The sequence below is a fragment of the Salvia splendens genome, unplaced genomic scaffold, assembly GCF_004379255.2.
Source record: "Salvia splendens isolate huo1 unplaced genomic scaffold, SspV2 ctg995, whole genome shotgun sequence".
Taxonomy (NCBI): Eukaryota; Viridiplantae; Streptophyta; class Magnoliopsida; order Lamiales; family Lamiaceae; genus Salvia; species Salvia splendens.
This window is the reverse complement of record NW_024599687.1, coordinates 1-21,753: the sequence shown is the minus strand read 5'-3', so window position 1 is coordinate 21,753 and position 21,753 is coordinate 1. Positions and strand designations below refer to the sequence as shown.

Here is a 21,753-nt window from a genome sequence, read left to right as displayed (position 1 = left end):
GAGGCGAAGGAGCATGATTGTGCCGTTGGGGAGGAGGAGCATGGCGGCGATGCTGAGGCGGAAGAGCATGATTGTGGTGTTGGGGAGGAGGAGCGTGGTGGCGATGGTTTCTTGGTGAGCTATGGCTTCGAGGAGTGGGAGCGTGACGACCTAGGCGGTGGCGGTGGTTGTGCTTGAGCAACTCTATATTCGATAACATCTCTTCGTCTTCATTATTTTCATATGTATTAGAATCCAATGCATCTTCATCTAAATCACGAGCTAGAGATTAAGTCATCATAAGAATCAAAACTCCAATGAGCATCAAGAAAGAAAATGTACGAGACATTTTGTTCAATGATTGATATTTTCGATTTGAAAAATTGAAGAAAGCTTATGATATTTTATACTTGAGGCGAGGAGTAATGTTAAGTTTATTGGTCAATGATATTAAATACGGAAAATTTACCTATAATGCAATTTTCTCTGTTTATTTATTATTTTCAAATTTGAGAATGATATAAGGTAAATGTAGATAATAAGATTTTGTGCTTTCCATTTATAATTAAGTAAATCCCCGGATATTTAAATTCTGTGAATATTAATGCACGGTTTATTTGACTTAGTCTAAACTTCTCAATTCTCACTATAGTTAATTAACTTTAAAAAATTTCACAACCATTGAATTAGTTTCGAGTTTTTGAAAAAATAATTACTTTCAAATATTTTTTTATAGATAGCTAATCAAAAACCATCTGATAGTGTACATGTTCTTGCGTAAGCAAGTGCGAAGTCAAATTTTGGGAAGGTTGAAATATGCCTCAGCATTAAATAGTTTTTTTTCAATTAAAACTATCTCTTTGAATCGAAACACATAAATATTTATTAACTTTTTAAAATCAATAAATTTGACCCCATATTATATAGTAGTATACTGCAAAAGTGGATGTCTTGAAGAACAACTTTTACAATAACTACATCATTAATATTGCTAATTTGGGTTTGTAAATATATTATCAAGTACACTTCAAAAACGTTTTTATAATGCATGTCCTCAAATTCCAAAGTGAAGTAACAAGAAATTTCCAAATTGGTATTGGTATTGCCGGATTGGTATAGAAAGTGCATATTTTGATTTAAATTTTTTTAAAAACAAGATTGTACATTGATTACTTGTTACTAAGAAAAACTATTTTCTCTTGATTAATTAATTGACAAATCTAGGAGTTTAACAAAAGCGGAATAAAGTGATTAATAGATCTTAGATGTCTTATTTAGACAAGAAATATTGAAGAAAGTTTAAAACATTTTATTATAAAAAGAAAAATGATATATTTAGATTTGTGGGTTAATTTTGTTGTATCTCATATGTAAAAGTCTATATCTATCATAATTACCATCATCGTATCATCATCATCATCATCATATAAAAGCTGAGTTTTAAGCTACTAAATTAGACATTTTTAAAAAGAAAATGGAATTGAACAATGTGTCTGAAAGTTTTCCTTATAAACTCCTGCAACTTCTTTCCCACTGTAAGGGTGTCCACAATGGGGAGCCGCGGCCCGCGGCTCGGCGCGCGGCCCCCCATTGCAAAGGCCGAGAGCCGGGGCGGAGAGGCGAGAAGCGTGGCTGAGCCACGACCGCGGCTTTCACGTGGCTGAGCCGTGTGAGCCGCGGCCCTCCCATTGCAAGCGCCGCGAATCGCGGCTGGGCCGCGGAATATAAATTTTTTTTCGAAATTTTTTTATAAATATATACTCTCATTTCCATTTTTTCACTTCATTCTACACTTCAAATCCCTTCATTTTACACTCTCAAACACTACAAAAAATGCAAGGTGGAGATGGTAATTCTCCGGGGTATGGAGATCCAAGATGATGTACTACGACCTCATTCTTAGGTTGAGGTCGAAGTTGGGCTTCTCCGATGGGTCGGCGACGGGCGAAGCAAGCGGCAGTGGGGCCGGTGTCGGCGGCGGTGGAGGAGGTGAAGAAGATGTGCCGGATTCCGATGACGCCACCGAGTAGGAAGCGGTGGCGTTTTTTTCTTTTTATTATTATGTTGTGTTTTTAAAATATTTTCGTTGTAGAATTTTCCCATATTAATAGTACGACGAAAATTTGTCTCTACTTCTCTCTTTATTAAATTATTTTTATTATCCAAATTATTAATCTACTAAAATTTAATAACATTAAATTAAATTAAAAAATAACATTAAAAAAAAGCAAAAAAAAAATTAACATTTTAGAGGGCCACATTTGGTGGCCCTTTGAATTTGCATTTACTTTTTTACATTTGCCATTACAAAGGCTACATGAGAGCCACAAATGGTGGCCGGGCCACAAATGGTGGCCTTTGAAGGCCACCATTGTGGACACTCTAGATAGAAAATGAAAGTCAAAATAGTGCACTTGTATAACCGTTTACCATTATTACATTGACTAAATAAAAGTGTAAGCTAAAAAAAACTATCTTTAAATGACACAAATATTGAGACGTACTTAATTAGTAGCATTTGAAATTTTTTAAAACTAATCATAATTTATGACACAAAAGAAAGCGTCACTATGTGAGGGCAAATTATCTGAATCTTTTACCTTTTTTAGGACGCTTCTACTTGTATCTTATAATTTTAATTGAGACACTAACAATAATATTACTTTATAAAGTGTTGGTTCTCTATGTAAATTAGCGTCCTTAAAGGCATATGACTTGTTCATCTTTAACCAAATAGTTAGGGGATTATTTCTTGCCTTTGAGTATAGAGCAGCTCTAAATCCTTGAGTCAGCTGTCTCACACATTGAGGTGTCTACAAATTAGCGTGAGGATAGTCACTGGACCCGTTTGATAATTACCCCAAAAAAATTGAAGCGTTTAATATTGCATTAAGATTTGATCACATCACGGTATTGTTTAGTGTGAGGGTGAAATCCACTAAATTGGAGCATCTTTTGCCATTCTAAAAATTATATAGATCCCCTAATATCAATATTGTGGTTCACATATAATTTTTATTTACATTTTTATTGCAACCTCTTTTCACATTATTTGTCACTAGGGGAATATTCCACCTGTCGTGCTGCTTATACCTAAAGTCTTCATACTATCACAGTTTTTTAGTATTCCCTCGGTCCCAACTAAACTGAGTCCTATTCATTTTTGGGATGTTCCAATTAAATTGAGTCATTTCTATTTAAAAAAAACATTCAATCACTCTTATTTTATTTCATCTACTTAATTCTCTCATTATCTTTTATAGTTTATTCCCCTCTCCTACTATTAAACACAATTTCTTAACTTCTGTTCTCAAAAGTTGACTCAACTTAGTTGGGACGAAACAAGCCGTTTCTTTCTTTCTTTCTAAGCTAAATGGAGTACCAGTCTTTGAAATGATTCAATATATATATACTTTTACTATTATCTAAAAAAATTTCATATTCCATTACTTTTTGTCATCCACTTTTCTTCATAAAGTCAAATTTCTTAAAACTCGTGTCAAGTTCAATTCAGTCATTTAATCATGGACGAAGGATGTATCTTCTAATTTCTGCTAAAAGAATTTAGATATTGAAACCCAAATATATTATGAAAAAAATTTCTCCAACAAAAGTTGTATTGCAATTTGCAAAAGTTGGTTCTTGAAATGGTAGAAACACCAAGACCAAAAATAAAATAAAAAGCTCTCCTTGTGGAAGAAACTTCTTTTTCATCTTCAAGGCCTGCAGAGTCCGAATATGCATCAAGATCTTCTGGTCTTCTTCACACTCGGTAAAGTAGCAACGAGCCTTTCGCCTGCGTACCAGCAAAAGCCTAATGGGGGTGCAGCAGCCATCGTAATGTGCCTAAAGTCTTCAGCTTTGCCTCAAACAACAGTCTGTGGCAACTTTCCGAAGGGTGGCATTGGCGTCTCAAATTACCTTTCTCTCGGCATAGTTGAATTGAGGCCACTGTATATGCACAGGGCGTATACCAATGGGGCATGTGATCATTGAACTCCAGATGTACAAATCGTATTTTTTCTGATTTTACCTCAAGGGAGTGAAAGGCATGAGCGTATACCAATAGACGATCTCTTTAGGTTAAGGATGGCACGAGAGGTGCTAAGTTTGGGTCATCTTTATACTTCAACCACGTTGCATCGAACTGTTGTCTTTTCGACCTATAAATCAACAGAAGGATAAAGATGCAGAATATAAATCCATGTAGGACGAAAACATGACAAGAAACCGAAAATAATTTTTACACACTATAAACAGCATGAAACTCACGTCTGGATCAGCTTTAGAATCTGAAGAGTTAGTGATCGAATATCTTCACGAGCTACTTTCAACGCTGCATCCTTATATAGAGTTACGAGTTCGTCAATCAACCTGAGAGACAATAATAAACATTATTAAGTTAAAACTGATAAGATCAGAGCACCATAGAGGGAGGCTTGAAGATCTAAAAACATAAACTGTCAGGAAAATGAAAAGTAAATAGCTACATAGAAACTTCCAGATCATGATGCTCAGGAAGTTTTCATATTACAGCTACGAGGAACAGCTCAAAAGAATACCTTTTTATGTGTGGAGAATTCCTTATCCATGTAAGTCTCACGACAGCCATCAAACGTTCAAGAACCTGAAGTAAGGAAGGTGTATATGAGGAACAATGATAGTTTTAGAACAACGAGTTAAAAGCATACCCAAATGAGTTATAAATGGTTCAAGTTAAGGGTCTTAAGAAGTGCATAAAAAAGTAATGGTTCCCACAATACATAAAATAATTAAAAGATAGTCTTACCAATAAAACAGTTTCGTCATCATCAGCATGCATCCACTTAAAGAAAAGCGGGAAAATACGTCTAAAATGGGCTAGCAGTACGAGTCCGAGAGTGTTGAGCAAAGGCTCGCTGTGTGTTAGCCACACAACACGCCGCTGCTTATTTCTTGGTTGCCTTTCTAAATGGCTTAACATCTCACCTAGCAGCTTCTCACACCTAGATAAAATAACAAAGTCAATGAACAAGAAATCGGTAGAAATATGCCAATAGGTCTGGTAGCTTTTAAACGTACAAGGTTATGCTTGAAGATAAAATAAAAATCCACAAATTAAATCTTGCATCTCAGTTAAAAGGAGGATAAGGTGACTTTCCATAAAGGCATACTTTTTGTTTACTTTTTTCTATCTCTCTTCTAATGAATAGTTCGAAGAATTCTCTAAATAGATAGAACGAGGGACATAAGCAGGCGATAAAATCAATACCATGAACTACGAGGATTATTCTTCTGAAGTAAAGCGATGAGAAGTACCGACATTTCCACCACATAGTGCCATATCTCATCATCAGAAGCAATATTTTGACAGCAAGCATCGAGAACCACATCCGCATATCCACCAATCTCTGCAGCATTTGCTGTTTTCGCAAGGTGTATAAAGCTTATCATGCCTTGGCCCTGAAGAGCAAAACCCAAAGGCTCAGTTTAAAGAAGCAATGAAATATTTCAGAAATGTCAAGTATGGAAGTATAACGATGCCGGAAAGGATTAAAGAACTACACAGAGATCCACAACCAAGCTTGATTAATGTACAAAACCATTTCACGAAACTAAACTAAAGGTTGAAAGAGTGAAAATATACAATCACTTCTGGTACACCTTTTTAACTTCACTCATTTTAGTCTTGGCTCCAAAATTGAGATAATTTATAAATCAAATATTATATAGGTACCCCCAAAGTTCGATTAGCTATCCACAAAAGTCCCGAGGAGGAACCACAAGTACTTGGCAAGCATAAAAGGCAACAACACAGCAGGTTACAGACTTAGTATGAAGACAACAATGTATGAAGAAACAATATAAGAAAAGTAAGAAGTAAACATCCACTACATTACTTACTTTCACTTCTGGAGACCAGTGATCAAGCGCTGTCAACAAACACGGGATCATCAACAAGCAAAGCTTCCCTATATATGGAGCATCCACCTATAACAATTAACAAGCACAAAAACATCAGAAACTTCATTTTTTCCTTCAATTTCACAATAACAAAGAATAGCAACAAATGCAACACACACAATGGCCTTTTCAACAATCCATCTCAGCTGATAGGCAGCCAAAACAGCTGAGGCCACTGGAGCCCGAGCGCTGGCCGCTGAAACTCCATCATTCTCGTCTTTAGCATCAATTGCACTCTCCTTAATTCTATCCTTCAGCAATGGAAAGATCTCCGGCATGAGCACGATCAAAAGCTTCTTTCCATTATCTGCCGCACCACGCAAATCCAACTCCAGTTCGGCGACGCCTTTCCTCGAACACTTGGCGTGCGCGTCATCCTGATCACCGTAGTAAGCAGTCGAGAATTCTTCCAAAGCGGAAGCGGCGCGGATTGAGAGTGCGCTGGGGATCCACAAGAGGTGTTGGGAGGTGGAGTTTGAAGCGGAAGCCAAAGCCGCGCAGCACAAGGCGAAGTCTTTGATTTTGGTTGGAAGAGCGGCGTCGGAGATTGTTGCGTCTGGAAACAGAGATATGAGCTCCGATTTAACGGAGAAAGTGGCGTAGGTTTCTGGCGGAGCGTAATGGGTTTTGAGGAGTGATTCTTTCAGAGGTTCTGATAATCTGCAGAATTAGGGAAATTAGATGCAAAAAAGTGTCGCACCGAACCCTCAAGAAGACAGAGATGGAAGTTACCTGATGAGATCTTGAAGAAGGGAAGAAGATAAATTCGCCATTGAAGACTGGTCTGCACTTTGCACCTTTCTTGTTCGATGAAACGTGGGTAATTACATATTTGATCAAAATATTTTACATTTATTTCAATTTAATAAAATAAAGTATTAAATTTACATATTTCATATAAAAAATTGATCTAATGTTTTAAATTAATACATTCTCTTAAATATTTTAAATATCATTAGTTAGTTTATAATTTGTCCAACTTATCATCATAATAAAAGAATAATTAGAGATTTAATACAATTAATCACTCTAAAAAAATAACAATCAATATCAATTCTTCCAGCAATTGATCGTGGTTTTAAAAAAATATATATCTCAATATACTCTATTTTTATTGTATTCTTTATAAAACACAATATAAAATAAGTCCATATTTCATTTTTACAAAATGACTAATTTAAATTTCAAACAGCGAATACGTAATATTTAATTTTTTAAAAAAAGATTCAATATCTTTTTAGTTGTATTCTCCATTGTTACACGACAAAACTTCGACAATAAAATGCAATTCGCTAATTTGATGGTGAAGAGTTGTGATTTTTTTTCTATGTATTTTCATTTTTGTGAGTAATAAAATAATTGTGTTTAAAATAATTAATGGAAAGTTTTAATTTTAAACTTTTTGTACAAATTTGAAACATTGATGAAACTTTTTGTATGTATGACGTAATTGGCAGTAACAGTGTTAGTAGAGACTTAACGGAATGTATTATTTTGTAATACTAAGTAAACTTTTTGTATGAAATATGTAAACTTAATATTTTTTGTACTAAATTGAAACAAAGGTAAAACATTTTGTATGAAACATGTAATTACCCCCATGAAATGTTTATGTTATTAACTTTTCAATAACATGAATTAATTACGTCATAATATAATTTGATACCCCTATTTAACACATTGTTTGCGTATTAATATTCGATTTTGTTTTATATCGTTATAGTATTTTAATAAAAATGTTAACTCTAAAATAATTGCAAAGAAATATTCAATATTTCAATTTTTGATTAAAATGTCCATACAAAATACTTTTGAATGTGAATATATTCTAAGGGCTTGTTTGATAGCATAGTAGGATATAATAAGATATGCAACTCGTGATAAGAAATGCGGGCTAAAACCAAGATTAGGAACATATAAATAATTTAAATTGTTGTTTGCTAAATAAAATAGTAATCAAGATTATATCATAGATACAATTGAAAATACGTACTTGTCCTTGATCTAAAAAATCAGCTATCTTTGTAGCATAAGGTAATAAGGAGTAATTTGCTAAAATTCTTCATTGGTGTCTATGTGTCTTAATCAGTGGGAAGTTTATTCAAATTCTTCATCAATAATTCAACAAGATACTAATGTATTGAGTAATCCAAAAATCATGTATAGTAACTTAAAATCCAGATGAACCAGATCAGATTTAGGCACAAATGGGGAGCCATAGCACTTGTTAAATCGTTCTTTGCCTCACAAAGGACATATCACATAGACGAAAAGGCTAAGATCTAGAACTGTACTCGTCACGAGAAATTGACGACGGAAAAGAATGGTGCGACATTGGTAAGGTTACAGCGGCAATCGTTGAGAGACATCCTCTCACTACCGCCGGAGGTAACAAATTCCAGTCGGACACACTACTGCACACATCGAGGAGAGAGGCAAAGTTTCAGGGATAGATAGCAAGCCGACGACACACCGCTGGAAGACCCACCACCTTCAACTAGAGCACTGCCATGGGTGACAATGAGCGGCAATGGGGAGGGGAGATTGAGTGGGGAGAGAATTAATAAAAGGGCATAGTTGAAAACAAGGTTGAATACATAAACGTATGAAATAGGGGGATTTTGTCGGGCCTAGATGGGCTTCGTGCTTTAATGCGGGCTATGAGATAGGAGTATCTTTTCTACCAAACAAATGGAAATACACATATACAAATCCATATCTTGGCATTTCTACCATATCAAACGGGTCCAAATTTTGTAGGATGAAATATATAAGATTTTTTTTTATGAAAATACCTTCAAAAGAAGTATTTCCTCCGTTCCTTGATAATAGAGGTATTTTTTTTCAATACGAAAATTAAGAACAATGTGTAAAATGAATAGTAAATTATATTTACAATAAATTAATAAGTAAACATTTTTCTTACCTGGAGGTAGAGAATTCAAGATGCGTAACTATTTAATTCTCCCACTTTCATAAATAGAGAAGTACTACTCCACTATTAATATACTACTCGTGTAAGACTGATCAATAGAGATTTTTAATTAGGCGTGGTGGCTTATGAGTGGATCCAAATAATAGAAGAAAGAATGTCTTCCAAACATTAAATAACTTCTAATGATATTCCTTAGTAAGGCTAGTAAGATTTTATTCTCTTTAATCAACCTCTTTTTAGTCCACCAACAAGTAAAACAAGTAGTTGGACCCCACACCAACTCATAGTAGTACATCCACAAATTTATCTAGTAGTCAATTTTTATTTCTTTATCTTTTCTAAAAAATATCAATAATAGTTGCGCACACATTTTCGAAACCGCCAAACATTTTTACCAACCATGTTGCACTTCATCGTTGATCTCTTTTCCATCCTATTTCTCCCACTGTTTGTTGGGCTTGACACCATACCGTAGCTCCTATCGACGAAAACACAGTACTATAATATTATTAATCTATCTAATCTTTTCAACTATCATGGATCACCTTATCTCTTTCACAGTTTATGATAGTCTAATTATCTCTTATCAATTTCTCGTATTCACTATTCATATTTATAAGTCCTATAAGCGAAAAAATACGGGTGGCAATGGCTTTCAAGCCCATTACCTCGAACTTTCGTAGCATCCCATCCCATCCGCCCCTTAGCCTCTCCGAATTCATTTTGATCTTAAATGAACTGCTATTTATACTCTCTATCCAAGTTAGGCGTGTATGCATTCCTTATCGAGACGCTAAAGCAAAATGACATACTTATCCTTTTAGCAAAAATTTCTTTTTCGTATTTTCACTATTATCTTTCAATTATCTCACCCGACATCCATCATTTAATTCGAAGAAAAATAAAAACGTTTCGCCAACCTCCCCCCGCCCCGCGAGCGACCCCCCCATCCCGTAGCCTAATGGCCCTAATCGCAACCCGTCGTTCGGTTCGCTTCGGTTCCGCACCCACGGCACGCACCAAAATCACCAAGCTGCGGATGCCCTTGACCGTAAAAAAACAGGACAAAATAGAACATGTTGACATGAGGAATATCTTCATTACAAGAGTCAAACTCCGCAGATATCTCTCTCTCTCTCTCTCTCTCTCTCTCTATCCACAATCATCATTATTCTTCATCATCTCGTGCTCTCTCCCTTGTCGAGAACGCATAACTAAAGTGAGATTCGAGGTGGGGAGTCCCATCCACCAATTTTGAACCTTTACGGCTTTTCGTCAAGCACCTTGATTGCTTTTTCCCTCTTCTTTCGAGGTAATGTAATTTTGACCAGATGGGTTTTTAACATTCACTCAAAGACTCCATTTTGATGTGAATCCTTCACTCTAAGCTGTAGATCAGCTATTACAGTGGAAATCACTGCTTGATTTGGAGTTTTTTTGCAGTGACTGTTACAGATCTATTAATTTTTGGTTGGTTGAAAGAGGTATAGAAGAACAATGTCTTTCACTGGGACGCAGCAGAAATGCAAGGCCTGTGAGAAGACTGTTTATCCGGTGGAATTGTTGTCTGCTGATGGTGTTAGTTATCACAAATCTTGCTTCAAGTGTTCCCATTGCAAAGGAACCCTCAAGGTTGCTTCTCTCTCATTGTTGTGTGTTTTCTGAGATCAAATCAAGGTGCTTGATTTCAATTATTTGTTGTATGCTGCTTTGGTTTTGGAAGAAGTTATACAAGATCCATCATATTTCTATGTTTAGACTTTTAATTCTTGATGTTTCATGATTTGCCTTTTTGTCAAGTTTGTATTTGGATGATCTGGTAGCAAATGATGTGATTGCTACCATATTTATATGTGATTTTGGGATATGGGAGTTTAATTGTGATTTCTTGCAATTGTTATTATTTGTTTGGGTCTCATCTGCATATATAAATTGGTTGTTCCGAAGAGAGAATTCACTCGTTAATACAAATGCATCATATGAACTGTGCCTAAGCATTTTAAAGGTATTAATTATATGATGTTTGAATGAAGATTCATGGTAAAAATCTCTCTGGGAAGATGTTAAACTTCTTATCATGCATAATTGGCAAATGCAATGCATAATTGGCAAATGCATGTGATATAGGAGCCATATTGTTCGATTGATCGCCTTTCATCTTTACAAGTAATGATTTCTATATCATTTGGATCATCGGTGTATATGTCAAGATATTAGTGATCAGTTAGGGAGAAACTCGAATTGTTGAATGAGTAAATTTGGGCATTTGAAGTGTGAAAGTTGCACCAATTGCTTTCTAATGAAGATAATAATATGATGATCCTTTCGTTCACCTAAGGGTCATGTATACTGAATCCTGAATTTCCCACCGTTTTCACAGCTGAGCAGCTATTCGTCGATGGAGGGTGTTCTCTATTGCAAGCCTCACTATGAACAACTTTTCAAGGAGACTGGCAGCTTCACCAAGAACTTTCAGTCACGTAAGGCTGCAACTCCTCTTTATCTTTTAACGATTTTTCATTTTCATTTGTTTAATCAGTGCCGTTACGATTCTGTACAGCTGCAAAGTCAGCTGAGAAGTTAACCCCTGAGATGGTAAAATTTCCAAAATTTAGGTCTATATCGTTTTTACCATGCTCTTAAGAAACGGTCCGACTCTTTTTCCGTTTTTCTGAAATTACAGACAAGATCACCTAGCAAGGCTGCAGGCATGTTCTCTGGGACACAAGAGAAATGTGCAACGTGCGGTAAAACAGCTTACCCACTTGAAAAGGTATGAATACCGATTAAACATCCGATACAGTGACATTTGAGGCAAACCGAAGTTGAAAAATTTGTTGCAAAGCTCTGATTTGGCTAAATCCTTTACTCTTAGTGAACATTTTGAGGCCCTGAGATATTCACGTTGCATGTGGCGTTCCCTGTGTGCATTTACGACCTATATTATACGTTGCTGTGCAGTTTTTGACAGAAAGATGTTCGCTTTTTCTTGTATTTTATTAGTTCGAACACTGACAAGGGACTATAATACAATGCACCTCATTTCACCATTTCTTACAGGTGACTGTTGAAAGCCTGAGCTACCACAAGTCTTGTTTCAAGTGTTCTCACGGAGGATGCTCTCTAACTCCATCAAACTATGCTGCCCTAGACGGCATCCTATACTGCAAGCCCCATTTTTCGCAGCTCTTCAAAGAAAAGGGGAGCTACAACCATGTGCTCAAGTCTGCATCAATGAAACGCCCGACTGCTGTTGTTCCTGACTCTTCAACATGAGGCGCCTTCAGTATTTTTACTATATCGGCATGAGCTTGCCTTTGTGGGTGTGTTTTTCGACATATTTCTGTTTGATTTCGATTCCTGCAACTTTGAGGTAACTTTCACTACTGCTGAGTGTAATGCATTCATTGCTGGTGACAATTTGGGGGAAGTTGTATTTCCCCTCACTGTTTTTAATGACATTCAAATTCAAACAATTTGCCAATCTTGTTTTATGTTTTTTCCCTACATTACCTCATTTTTATTGTGCGTTAAGTTTGGCAAAGTGACACGGCCCGGCTAATCCTCAGGACACCTAGTAGGTACCGAGACGTTTTGTAGATATCTAAGGATCATCGAGGGACCTTAAGGACGGGCCCTCTATGCGGGTACCTTGAGGTAGTATCCTTATCCAGGATATTTTCGAAACTCAATGCGAGTTCGACAAAAAGAAAAGCAACTTGGATAATGCATTTGAGCCCTTTCGACTTCATTTTGTTGGCCCTCAATGGTAGCATGAACATTGATCAGAATTCTATATGGATGCAAAATCAAATAAGATTAATAGTTGAATGATTTATAGATATATTTTAAAATAGTAGTATTATGTAAAATAGAAATTAATTGTTCTTTTTTGAATCGTATTAAAAAATTTCCCACCTTTAATTAGCCGTTACTTCATTTTTAATATCTCAACTTCTTTATCCCCACCTATAAATAGTTAAATACCACATTGATCAGCATGAACATTGATCTCTATGGATGCAAAATCAAATAAAATTAGTAGTTGAATAATTTATAGGTAAATTTTAAAATAGTAGTATAAATAATAGAAATTAATTATTCTTTTTTGAATCTTTACAAAAATAGAAATCTTTTTTGGATGACATTCAACTTTCCACCAATAGATCCTCATGTGACGTTCGAGTATAACACATGTCAAAAAAAAAACAAAAAAATGAAATGGATCTTCAAAGTGCATGTCAATACCTCTTAAGAAATACTCCCTCTAACCGCGAATAGGAGTCTCGTTTTTTCCATTTTGATTCGTCTGTGAATACGAGTCCCGATTCATATTTACTATAAATGGTAAAGAGGTTCAACATTCCACTACCTCACTCCACTCACATATCATTTAAAACTAATATATACAAGTGAGACTCATATTTCAATAACTTTCTCCCACCTATTTTTCTTAACATTTCTAAAAATCTGTGCCGAAAATAAATGAGACTCCTATTCGCGAACGGATGAAGTACTAGATAAATAAAAAGGTGGCATAGAGCCAAGTGCAGTGGCGGACGCAGAAAATATTATTGGTAGGGGCTGCATTTATACCCTATATATATATATACTATATTCAATAAATAAAACACTAAATATAATAAAAATTAATAATATATTAAAAAATCACAAATACAACTATAAAAATGATAAAAAAAATTATATAAAAAATTATTATAATGCATAAATCAATATATTACTATGTTGCAAATATATATAAAAAAAGATAGAAAAATATATGAATCTAATTTGAACCAAACTCCAATTCTAACATCTTAAACTCAAATCAAATAATAGTCGGCCAATTTATTTAAAGAAAATTAAAGTTTTAATGTATATTATTATAATTAGACTTATCATTTTTTTGTAAATTACTATTGCAAATAAATAATGAAATGTTCTATTTTACACAAGGTTATAAGATATTCAATAGAGTAAATATCAATTACTAGTAAATTATTACTATAGCCTATCATTGATGTAACTATTAACAACAAAAATTTGACTACTAAATTGAAATTTTGGTACATTGTATATACTTTCAGAATGATTAATAGTATAGTACTAAAAGCTATATTATCAATTTAGAATTATTACATTACTTAAATGGAAATTGAACACAGTTAACATTTTAATAGCAGCACTATTATTACAAAAAAAATGTTTTCAAATTAAATTTATGAATTGATTGTACTTTTAATCTATGTGTGGATATATTAACAGAGTAGTTATTAATTATTATAGCTTAACTAGTCCACATATTCTACACTATTCACGAGGAAACTTTTAGAATAAAATAATATTATATTACTCCACTTATTAATTTTTTTTAAAAAGGGACGTCTTCTTCTTCCTTCAAACAAGGAGCCATTTTCATCTATGTAATTTCACCTCCGCAATTTTTTGATTCCAAAGTTCAGCCCCTTCTACCATTTCAATTTTGATGATTTACTCTTCAATAATATAAACTTGGGAAGGGCTAAAGAGTGTATACGAAATATTTTCCAAAAATTGAAGTAGAAAAAAACACAAAAAAGAGTTGTTGGGAGGGGCTTAAGCCCTTCCTCCCTCCTTACTGTGTCCGCCACTGGCCAAGGGGAAAGGTTAATGGATAGATCATAAAGGAAAAAAAATCAAATTTGTGGTGAATTTGGAAAAATGGTTTCCTAAGAGCCTTGATTATGCTTGGAACAGCAAAAATTTTTAAACACGTAATGCTATTGGCGTTTGTCCATTCAAAGAATCTACTTAAATAAAAGTTGCCATTTTCAGGATTTTTTTTACGAAACTCACCCTAAATTTGGAATTGTTAGACAAAAGGTGGTCTAAAATCAATGGACAATAGTTCTTTTAATAATTGATAGGAATTTCTTCAATTATATCCCTCGCAGTTTAGTACTTATCAAACTCAAAACCACAAAAAGAACAATAAAATAATAAAATTGATAGAGAATCGCCACTTGAAAGAAACGACGTCGTTCTTTAATTAGGCACAAAAAATACACAAACAAAATCGGCTAAAGTATTCTTTTCATATATCATTTGATGAAGTAAGGATGATAACATATTGTTAAACTCTGTGTATGTCTATAGTTAATTGACATTGTAAAAAAATTATAATCACAAGCTGTGTAAATGGATGAAATCTTTCCCAAAAGAGAATTAAGGTAAAAGTGAGCTTACTTTGAGAAGCCAAGATTGGGAAAAATTAAGACATTTGAGTCACTTATTTAAACTTCTAGTCCACTACTGCTGGTACGAGTCGAACCCTTCTCGCACTCCCTCCTTGGCTCTTTGGGCAAAAATACGTCTTCCCGGGGCCAAGGTCTATCAAATTACAATATGGATGACGTCTTTGTTGATAGCCGCGCTTTCATTTGCTGCGCTTCTTAGCTTCACTATAGAGGACAACACCAATGACGGTAAGGAGTATCCAAGCATCCCTGTTATGGAGACGGGATTCTTGAAGATCAATATGGAGACCACCACTGCTACTGCCCCTTTTGCATTTCCAAGCACCTGATATTCATCGAGGAAACACCAGGTCAGTTTTAGCTGGAGGATCCGCGAACAATTTTTTCACATAGCCATGGTATTGTGCAATACAAGATCATGATTCATGATACACGAACAAAAGATAATTTGATCCAAAACAAAATCAGGTACGAGCAAACCAACGATAGTGTTAGGTGAAATGGAAGATTTTAGAAAGGCTTTCCGCAAGATGGAACATTATGGGATTCCTTCATCTATTAGACACCTAGGAGCTTTTGATATGTTCCACACACACTCAGAAATACATGAGGGAAAAGATTCTATCCAAAATGAATCTAAAGTAAATGTCTCAGAAAACATGAGAATTGATAACAATTATTTCACCAAAAGTTGATCAATTATTAAGAATTGATAAGAGAAAAGCTATGGCATATGAACAAGAAGCAAAAAATACCTGAAGAGTTAGAGCACTGGTGTGTTTTGTGACCAGAAAGTTGGTCAAATTTACGAAATACGCCAGCGCAGAGTTGAACAACAGCAACCAAATAATTTTGACATCTTCTCTAGCTAATGCTAATGTAATACCAACAACATTTTCCTCCATAAAAAGTGTAGCAGGAAGCAGTAACACAACAGCTATAGGAGCCATGTACAATAGCAGGTTCATGGAATTCAATTTTTCCCTTCAATGAAAAAGAAAATCTTTCAGAAATCCACATAAACGACACGGATCTCTTCCCTATCATTAACAGGTAAACGAACAAGAGGAAGCTTACCCTTCAGAAGAAAGCAAAATCCCCTGAACCACTGATTTCAGTGCCCTTGCAGCTGTTGCTCCGATACACATGAGAAACCCGAACAAATGGAAACTCGGTTCACCCTAACAGCAAGAAGTCGAACCAAAATCAGATAGCACTCGATTAACTAATCCGAATAATGACTATATCCTTTGAAGCTAGAAATAACACAAGATCTTTCAATCCCAATTATCATTCGAATTGCAATTTAAACCCCTTCTATTAATCGATAAACCCACAAAATCATTTTCCATTATATGAATCCCACAATTCACTATCACAAAATCATCTCACCAATACGAAATCAAAGCAGTTCATATAATCGATCAAAGATTTTCTTCAAGAGCAAGCCCCAAATCAAATCAAACAGAAAAGAGGAGAAAACCGATCAATACATACCCCACTGGCGATGACGACTCCAGTGACCACGGGAATCAGAGTCACGTAAGTCAACCACGCTTCCCTCTTCAAAGTCATCAAGTAGGCGAAGACGGCGGTGAAGAAGGGCGTGGTGGCGCCGATGGCCTGATTGAAGCTGACCGGCAAGTACTTGAGTGAAATGTTGCCGCTGACAACAGAGGTGCAGAAAATCAAGCTGGGCGGAGATCTTCATGAACTGAACCCTAGATCTTATGGTCTGCATCGGCACAACCCTCATCCACGCAATGGCGATGTAGCTGAGCAGCGCGCACGCCGTCATGTGGCACATGGTCAGGAAAATCGGGTACTTGAAGCCGTAATTGCTCAGCAGGTACTTGTTCAGCAGCAAAACCCCAATGTTGGACGAGTACCACGATGTCACCAGCCCGATCGTGAAGAATCGGCCCGTGGATTTCATCGCGGACATTGTTCTGATGATCGGATCGGGAAATTATCAAATCAATGGGGTAATTAACGATTGAAGTATATAATTTAAGAATTGATTTGGGGGAGTGAGGAGTTTTCGAAATGATTGGATCAATTAGGGCTGAAAAGGGGGTGGATGGGGAGAGACGAAAATGTGGGATCCGAATCTGATCATGAGAGCAGCATTGGCTGAATTCAGCGGGATCTAGATTAACAGAGAAGACATGTAAAAGATCGAATTTGAGATTGTGGTGGAGAAGGAGATTGAGAGAGATGAAGAAATGGCGATTCACAGTATGCAGAGAGTCGGTGAAGAAGAAAGTGTTTAATAACAGAGAAGAATTGTTTGGGTTAAAATTAAGATGGATCAACTAATTACTTTGTTGAGGTAAAATGTAACTGTAATTACAAGTACTAAATAAGTATATATTGATTTTATAATTAAAAAAATTAAGTGGGTTGATATAGCGAAAAATAGTCCCTACTCTGATCAACACTATTTATTTAGTTTTTTTAATTACCAAATTGTATGTACTACTACATTGATTGAGTACTTAGTTTGTCTTTCTATTTATATTTTTTATTTTCATTTATTTGCTAGTAGGATTTTATTTTGATTTTGTAATTTTTTTCAATTTCATTTTTTTATAATAGTTTAATTATGAAATTGTTAAATAGAGTTTGTTATACTGCATTAGTATATATTAATATGGTTATTATTAGCATTTAATTTCATTTAATTCAGTTAATTGTCCATAACTAGGTAATAACGTTTCTTCCCAAACTAGATTATTTTTCTCTTAGAAATTAGCGCCAAAGATAATAACTTACAAAAATGGTCAAGAATTTCATACACATGCAGTTTCGTAAGCAACAAAGTATCTCAAAAAAAGCCTTCAAACATTCCTTAATTTTGGAAGCAACATTTGCATTTTTTTTAAGGAGGGGACATCACACTACCCCTATATTCAGCACATACGATAATGGATGGATGTTTCTCAAACAATTATTCACTAACAAATTCATCATCTCACTCGATACCTAATCAAACACCACTAGCTAAGACTGCATGTTCACACTCTGATTTGCCATAAAGTCCGATTGTAGATTTTAATATTGTGATTCCTTTATTATATTGAAAAGCAACATTTGCATTTAACAGCGATTTGCTATTATTCTGGTTCAAATAAAAAGATCCATATCTTAATAATGTAGTAAAAAATTTAATTCACCTTAAAACTATATTTTTTCGATAATTTAGTACAATAATACCTATTTAATTCACCTTAAAACCATATTTTTTCCCTTAAGATTACTATATATACCCTTTATTGCAGTGAAAACATAATAAAAAAAGGGGTGGTAAAATAAAGAGAGTTAAGCATTACATAAATAAAAAATATTAAATTTATTTTCTTATATTAAAGTTTATAAAAGTACATTTTTATGGTTCATCACAGTAACTGCATGACTCTATTTTTGTTAAATAATACTCCTACGCAACAGTCATGTTATCAGATGAAAATTGAAAAGCAAAGGCCTAAATTGAGTAGTAATCACACTTAATGCACACGATCCCATATTATTGGGCTTTTCAAGAATGTTTTTCAATGGCTTATTCAGTCATATAAAACTAGAGTTATTGATCCCCGAAACTATGAATTTTGATCAAATTTTAGTATTTTTTCGCTAACTTTAAAATTGATCTAAAATATCACAAACTTTACATTTTGTTTGTTATTTTCTATGACAGCTCAAATAAGATATCTTCAGCAATAATCTTATTATACACTGGCAACCATAAAATATTTATGATATTTTGATTACTTTTTTAGTTCGTGACAAGTAGGATAAAAAGCTACGTAGAAAATCACGTTGATTTAGTAATCTCAAGTAGGATAAAAAAATGCACGGAAGTTGGTTGGATATGGTGATTGACCTGCTATAGGAAATAACAAACAAAATGTAAAGTTAGTGATATTTTAGACCACTTTTAAAGTTCGTGGAAAATACCAAAATTTGACCAAAGTTCATGGTTTTAGAGACCAATATCCCCATAACCTAAAATAAAATCAATAAATAGTAGGGTTAATTTCATAATATGAATAATTAAATTTGGTCAAATTTAATTTCTTTCTTCAACTTTTAAAATTTGATAGACAAAACATAAGAATTCTACAATTGTCAATTATCCCAATATAGCTTTTTCTAGACATATCTGAAGCAAAGTTGGTGTATATAATACATGTAAAATTTATTGATATCCATTGCCAGTGAGTGACATAAATACACATTGATGTGTTCGTCTAAACGACATCGTTTCGAGTAAGAAACTATAAAAAAAAATAAAAATAAATAGAGTAAATTTGGTCAAATAAGAAGACTAATTTTGCAAAACTTTGTGATTTGTAATTCAAATTTTAACATATACGTGACAAATAAGAATTTTAACCAAATTATATGATTTTAAAGACAATCAACCCTAAATAATGCTCCCTCCATTCTGCAAATCCGCAATAATTGCATCGTATTCATTTTCAGCGTATTCATTTTCAGGGTGTCATTAGATAAATAATTCGTTTATTCTTTTTGGCAAGAATTAACCACTTTATTCTTGATTATTACTTTCTCTAATTTATTTATATTAAACTCATTAGATACCATTTTATTATAATTCTCGTGGCAACGCTATGAATAAAGAGAGTATTTATTTAGCTGGCCAGAGCCCAAATATCACTTTAAACGGGCCATGGATTCCTTATATGGGCTTCAATAACCCAGGTCTGATATAGAATACACTCAATTATGTCATACTTAATTTTGAGGGCAAACATGAAATGAAATTATTGCTTCATTACTAATCAATTGATTATATATTGGTAGGAGACTTAATCAAGTGAAATTCTTACCTAGTGAGAAATTCAATTTGATTAATTGATCCATTATATAATCCACAATTATCAGTAAAATATAGCACTCCTAGTCTCCTACTATCTATACTTAGATAAATATTCCTTTGGTCCTTCATTATACTACTACTAAGATATATGTACAATTATTCAAGAAATGAAGATTACATATTAGATGCATGCAGTTAAACTTGTAAATACTCATTTGCTCACTAATCCTATTTTCCTCTCAATAAATTATGCCATAATTAATTATCAAAGAAAAAACTAACATGATAAATATTACTGTAATTTTAAAACGAGCTTGCAGATTAATATATTGATTTTGACTTGGTCCAAGTATAATTTTAGGATTAAATGAGAAGATTCCACAAATTTTAATGAAGAGTGATAAACCATTACCATATGCACTAATCAGATTTTGATTGGCATATTTAATTAAACATTACAACTTTTGCGCCGACGACTCAATAGTAATCACAATGGTAATAATGATTATTAGCTTGCAAATTTTTCTACCACTAAGGTGAGCCCTACAACGCGCTCACACGCACAACGCCCGTGCACTCGCCCAGCCGGCTGGCGAGTGCATGCCTAGTAGCTTGACAAAAAAAAATCATTTGTTGTGTTTTTAATTTATGCATATAAAGTATTTATTCAATATTAGCCACAACACACAATTCTATTTTTTTTATTAATTACAATATTAAAGTTTATGATGACTCCCTTAGTTGACCCCAACTCAATACCTACTCGAATATTTATTGATTGTAACTTGTACATGTACTCTTCTTTAGAATCTTTATTTATTTCTTATTACCTAACGAAATTGAAGTGGAAGACCTAGTCAACTCCAATCCAACACTACCCCCATAATTTTATTTTTTTCCCTAATCACACATAATACTACTAGATTTAGGAGTTTTACCTAACTCCACAATCTCATCTATGAATGAATTTTTGACTTTTCACACCTCTAATTACCCATGATCAATTACTCTACATTATATAAGATCTCATAGAACACAATGTCACAAACACACTTCATTTATAGCAACAACTTACCAATATAGGAAGGAAAAAAATGAAATTTCCTTTACACATTGTGTAGTGTTGTTCTTGATGGATTCTTGCTAATGCAGAATCACTTGTTCTCTCAATGCACAACCCTTATGTGAGCAACCATAGAAGGCTTCGGATCTCACTGGGGCGGCCCCCTCCGCCTGTCTCCGCCCGGAGAACCGCCAGCGTGCCGCCTTCTTCCCGCCCTCACCCGGCAACCACCCTCTCCATGCCGGATATGTTAAGCTTCTCCAAAATAATGTTATAGAAATTAATGTGGTGTTTGTTAGGAGAATTGGGATTTGCATGATTATAATTTATGGATGTTAACCTTTTTTTATGAATAAATCTATAATTTATAATCCTTCATTGGATTATATTGTATGATTATTGTTTTTTTGTTTTATTTTAATCAATTATATGTGTAGTATCATGTATCATTCGTTTGTACTACAATTGTATTGAACTCAAGCAAAGAAAATTTTAAAGTTAAAATAAGCTTCTCTAATAACATTAGTTGATGGATAACAAAAAAAAACATATTTCAACGAAATAATAGTACCATTTTATTTTATTCACTTCAATAAAAGAAAAAAAATTATAAACCGTGATGATATAGCAAAAAAAAGTGTTACATGATTTCTATTTAATAGAGTATAATTGTATAAACATATGTAACGGTTGGCAAACATAAAAATAATCTTATTAAAGATTCAGAACGTACTGTTTTCAACCTTTAGATCAT

At 34.2% G+C, this 21,753-nt stretch overlaps 2 protein-coding genes and 1 pseudogene across 3 annotated transcripts; 1 reads left to right on the top strand and 2 right to left on the bottom strand.

Annotated features, from left to right (window-relative positions):
• Positions 1-3,548: 3,548 nt before the first annotated feature.
• Positions 3,549-6,779, bottom strand: LOC121792014 (uncharacterized protein At2g39910-like). The gene is made up of 8 exons (XM_042189802.1): positions 6,655-6,779; positions 6,042-6,582; positions 5,863-5,949; positions 5,231-5,421; positions 4,769-4,964; positions 4,542-4,606; positions 4,252-4,353; positions 3,549-4,142 (listed from the first exon to the last, which is right to left on the bottom strand). Exons 1-8 carry the CDS (start codon positions 6,693-6,695, stop codon positions 4,058-4,060), a joined length of 1,308 nt encoding a protein of 435 aa, XP_042045736.1. The 5' UTR covers positions 6,696-6,779; the 3' UTR covers positions 3,549-4,057.
• Positions 6,780-9,966: 3,187 nt separating this feature from the next.
• Positions 9,967-12,351, top strand: LOC121792015 (LIM domain-containing protein WLIM2b-like). 2 transcript variants are annotated; one of them, XM_042189804.1, is made up of 6 exons: positions 9,967-10,169; positions 10,313-10,489; positions 11,238-11,337; positions 11,418-11,452; positions 11,541-11,630; positions 11,918-12,351. In XM_042189804.1, exons 2-6 carry the CDS (start codon positions 10,355-10,357, stop codon positions 12,131-12,133), a joined length of 576 nt encoding a protein of 191 aa, XP_042045738.1. In that variant the 5' UTR covers positions 9,967-10,169; positions 10,313-10,354; the 3' UTR covers positions 12,134-12,351. The 2 variants fall into 2 exon arrangements, with proteins under 2 accessions (XP_042045738.1, XP_042045737.1); XM_042189803.1 differs by having other exon boundaries at positions 9,968-10,169; positions 10,301-10,489.
• Positions 12,352-14,912: 2,561 nt separating this feature from the next.
• LOC121792013 lies at positions 14,913-17,268 on the bottom strand (annotated as a pseudogene).
• Positions 17,269-21,753: the final 4,485 nt, after the last annotated feature.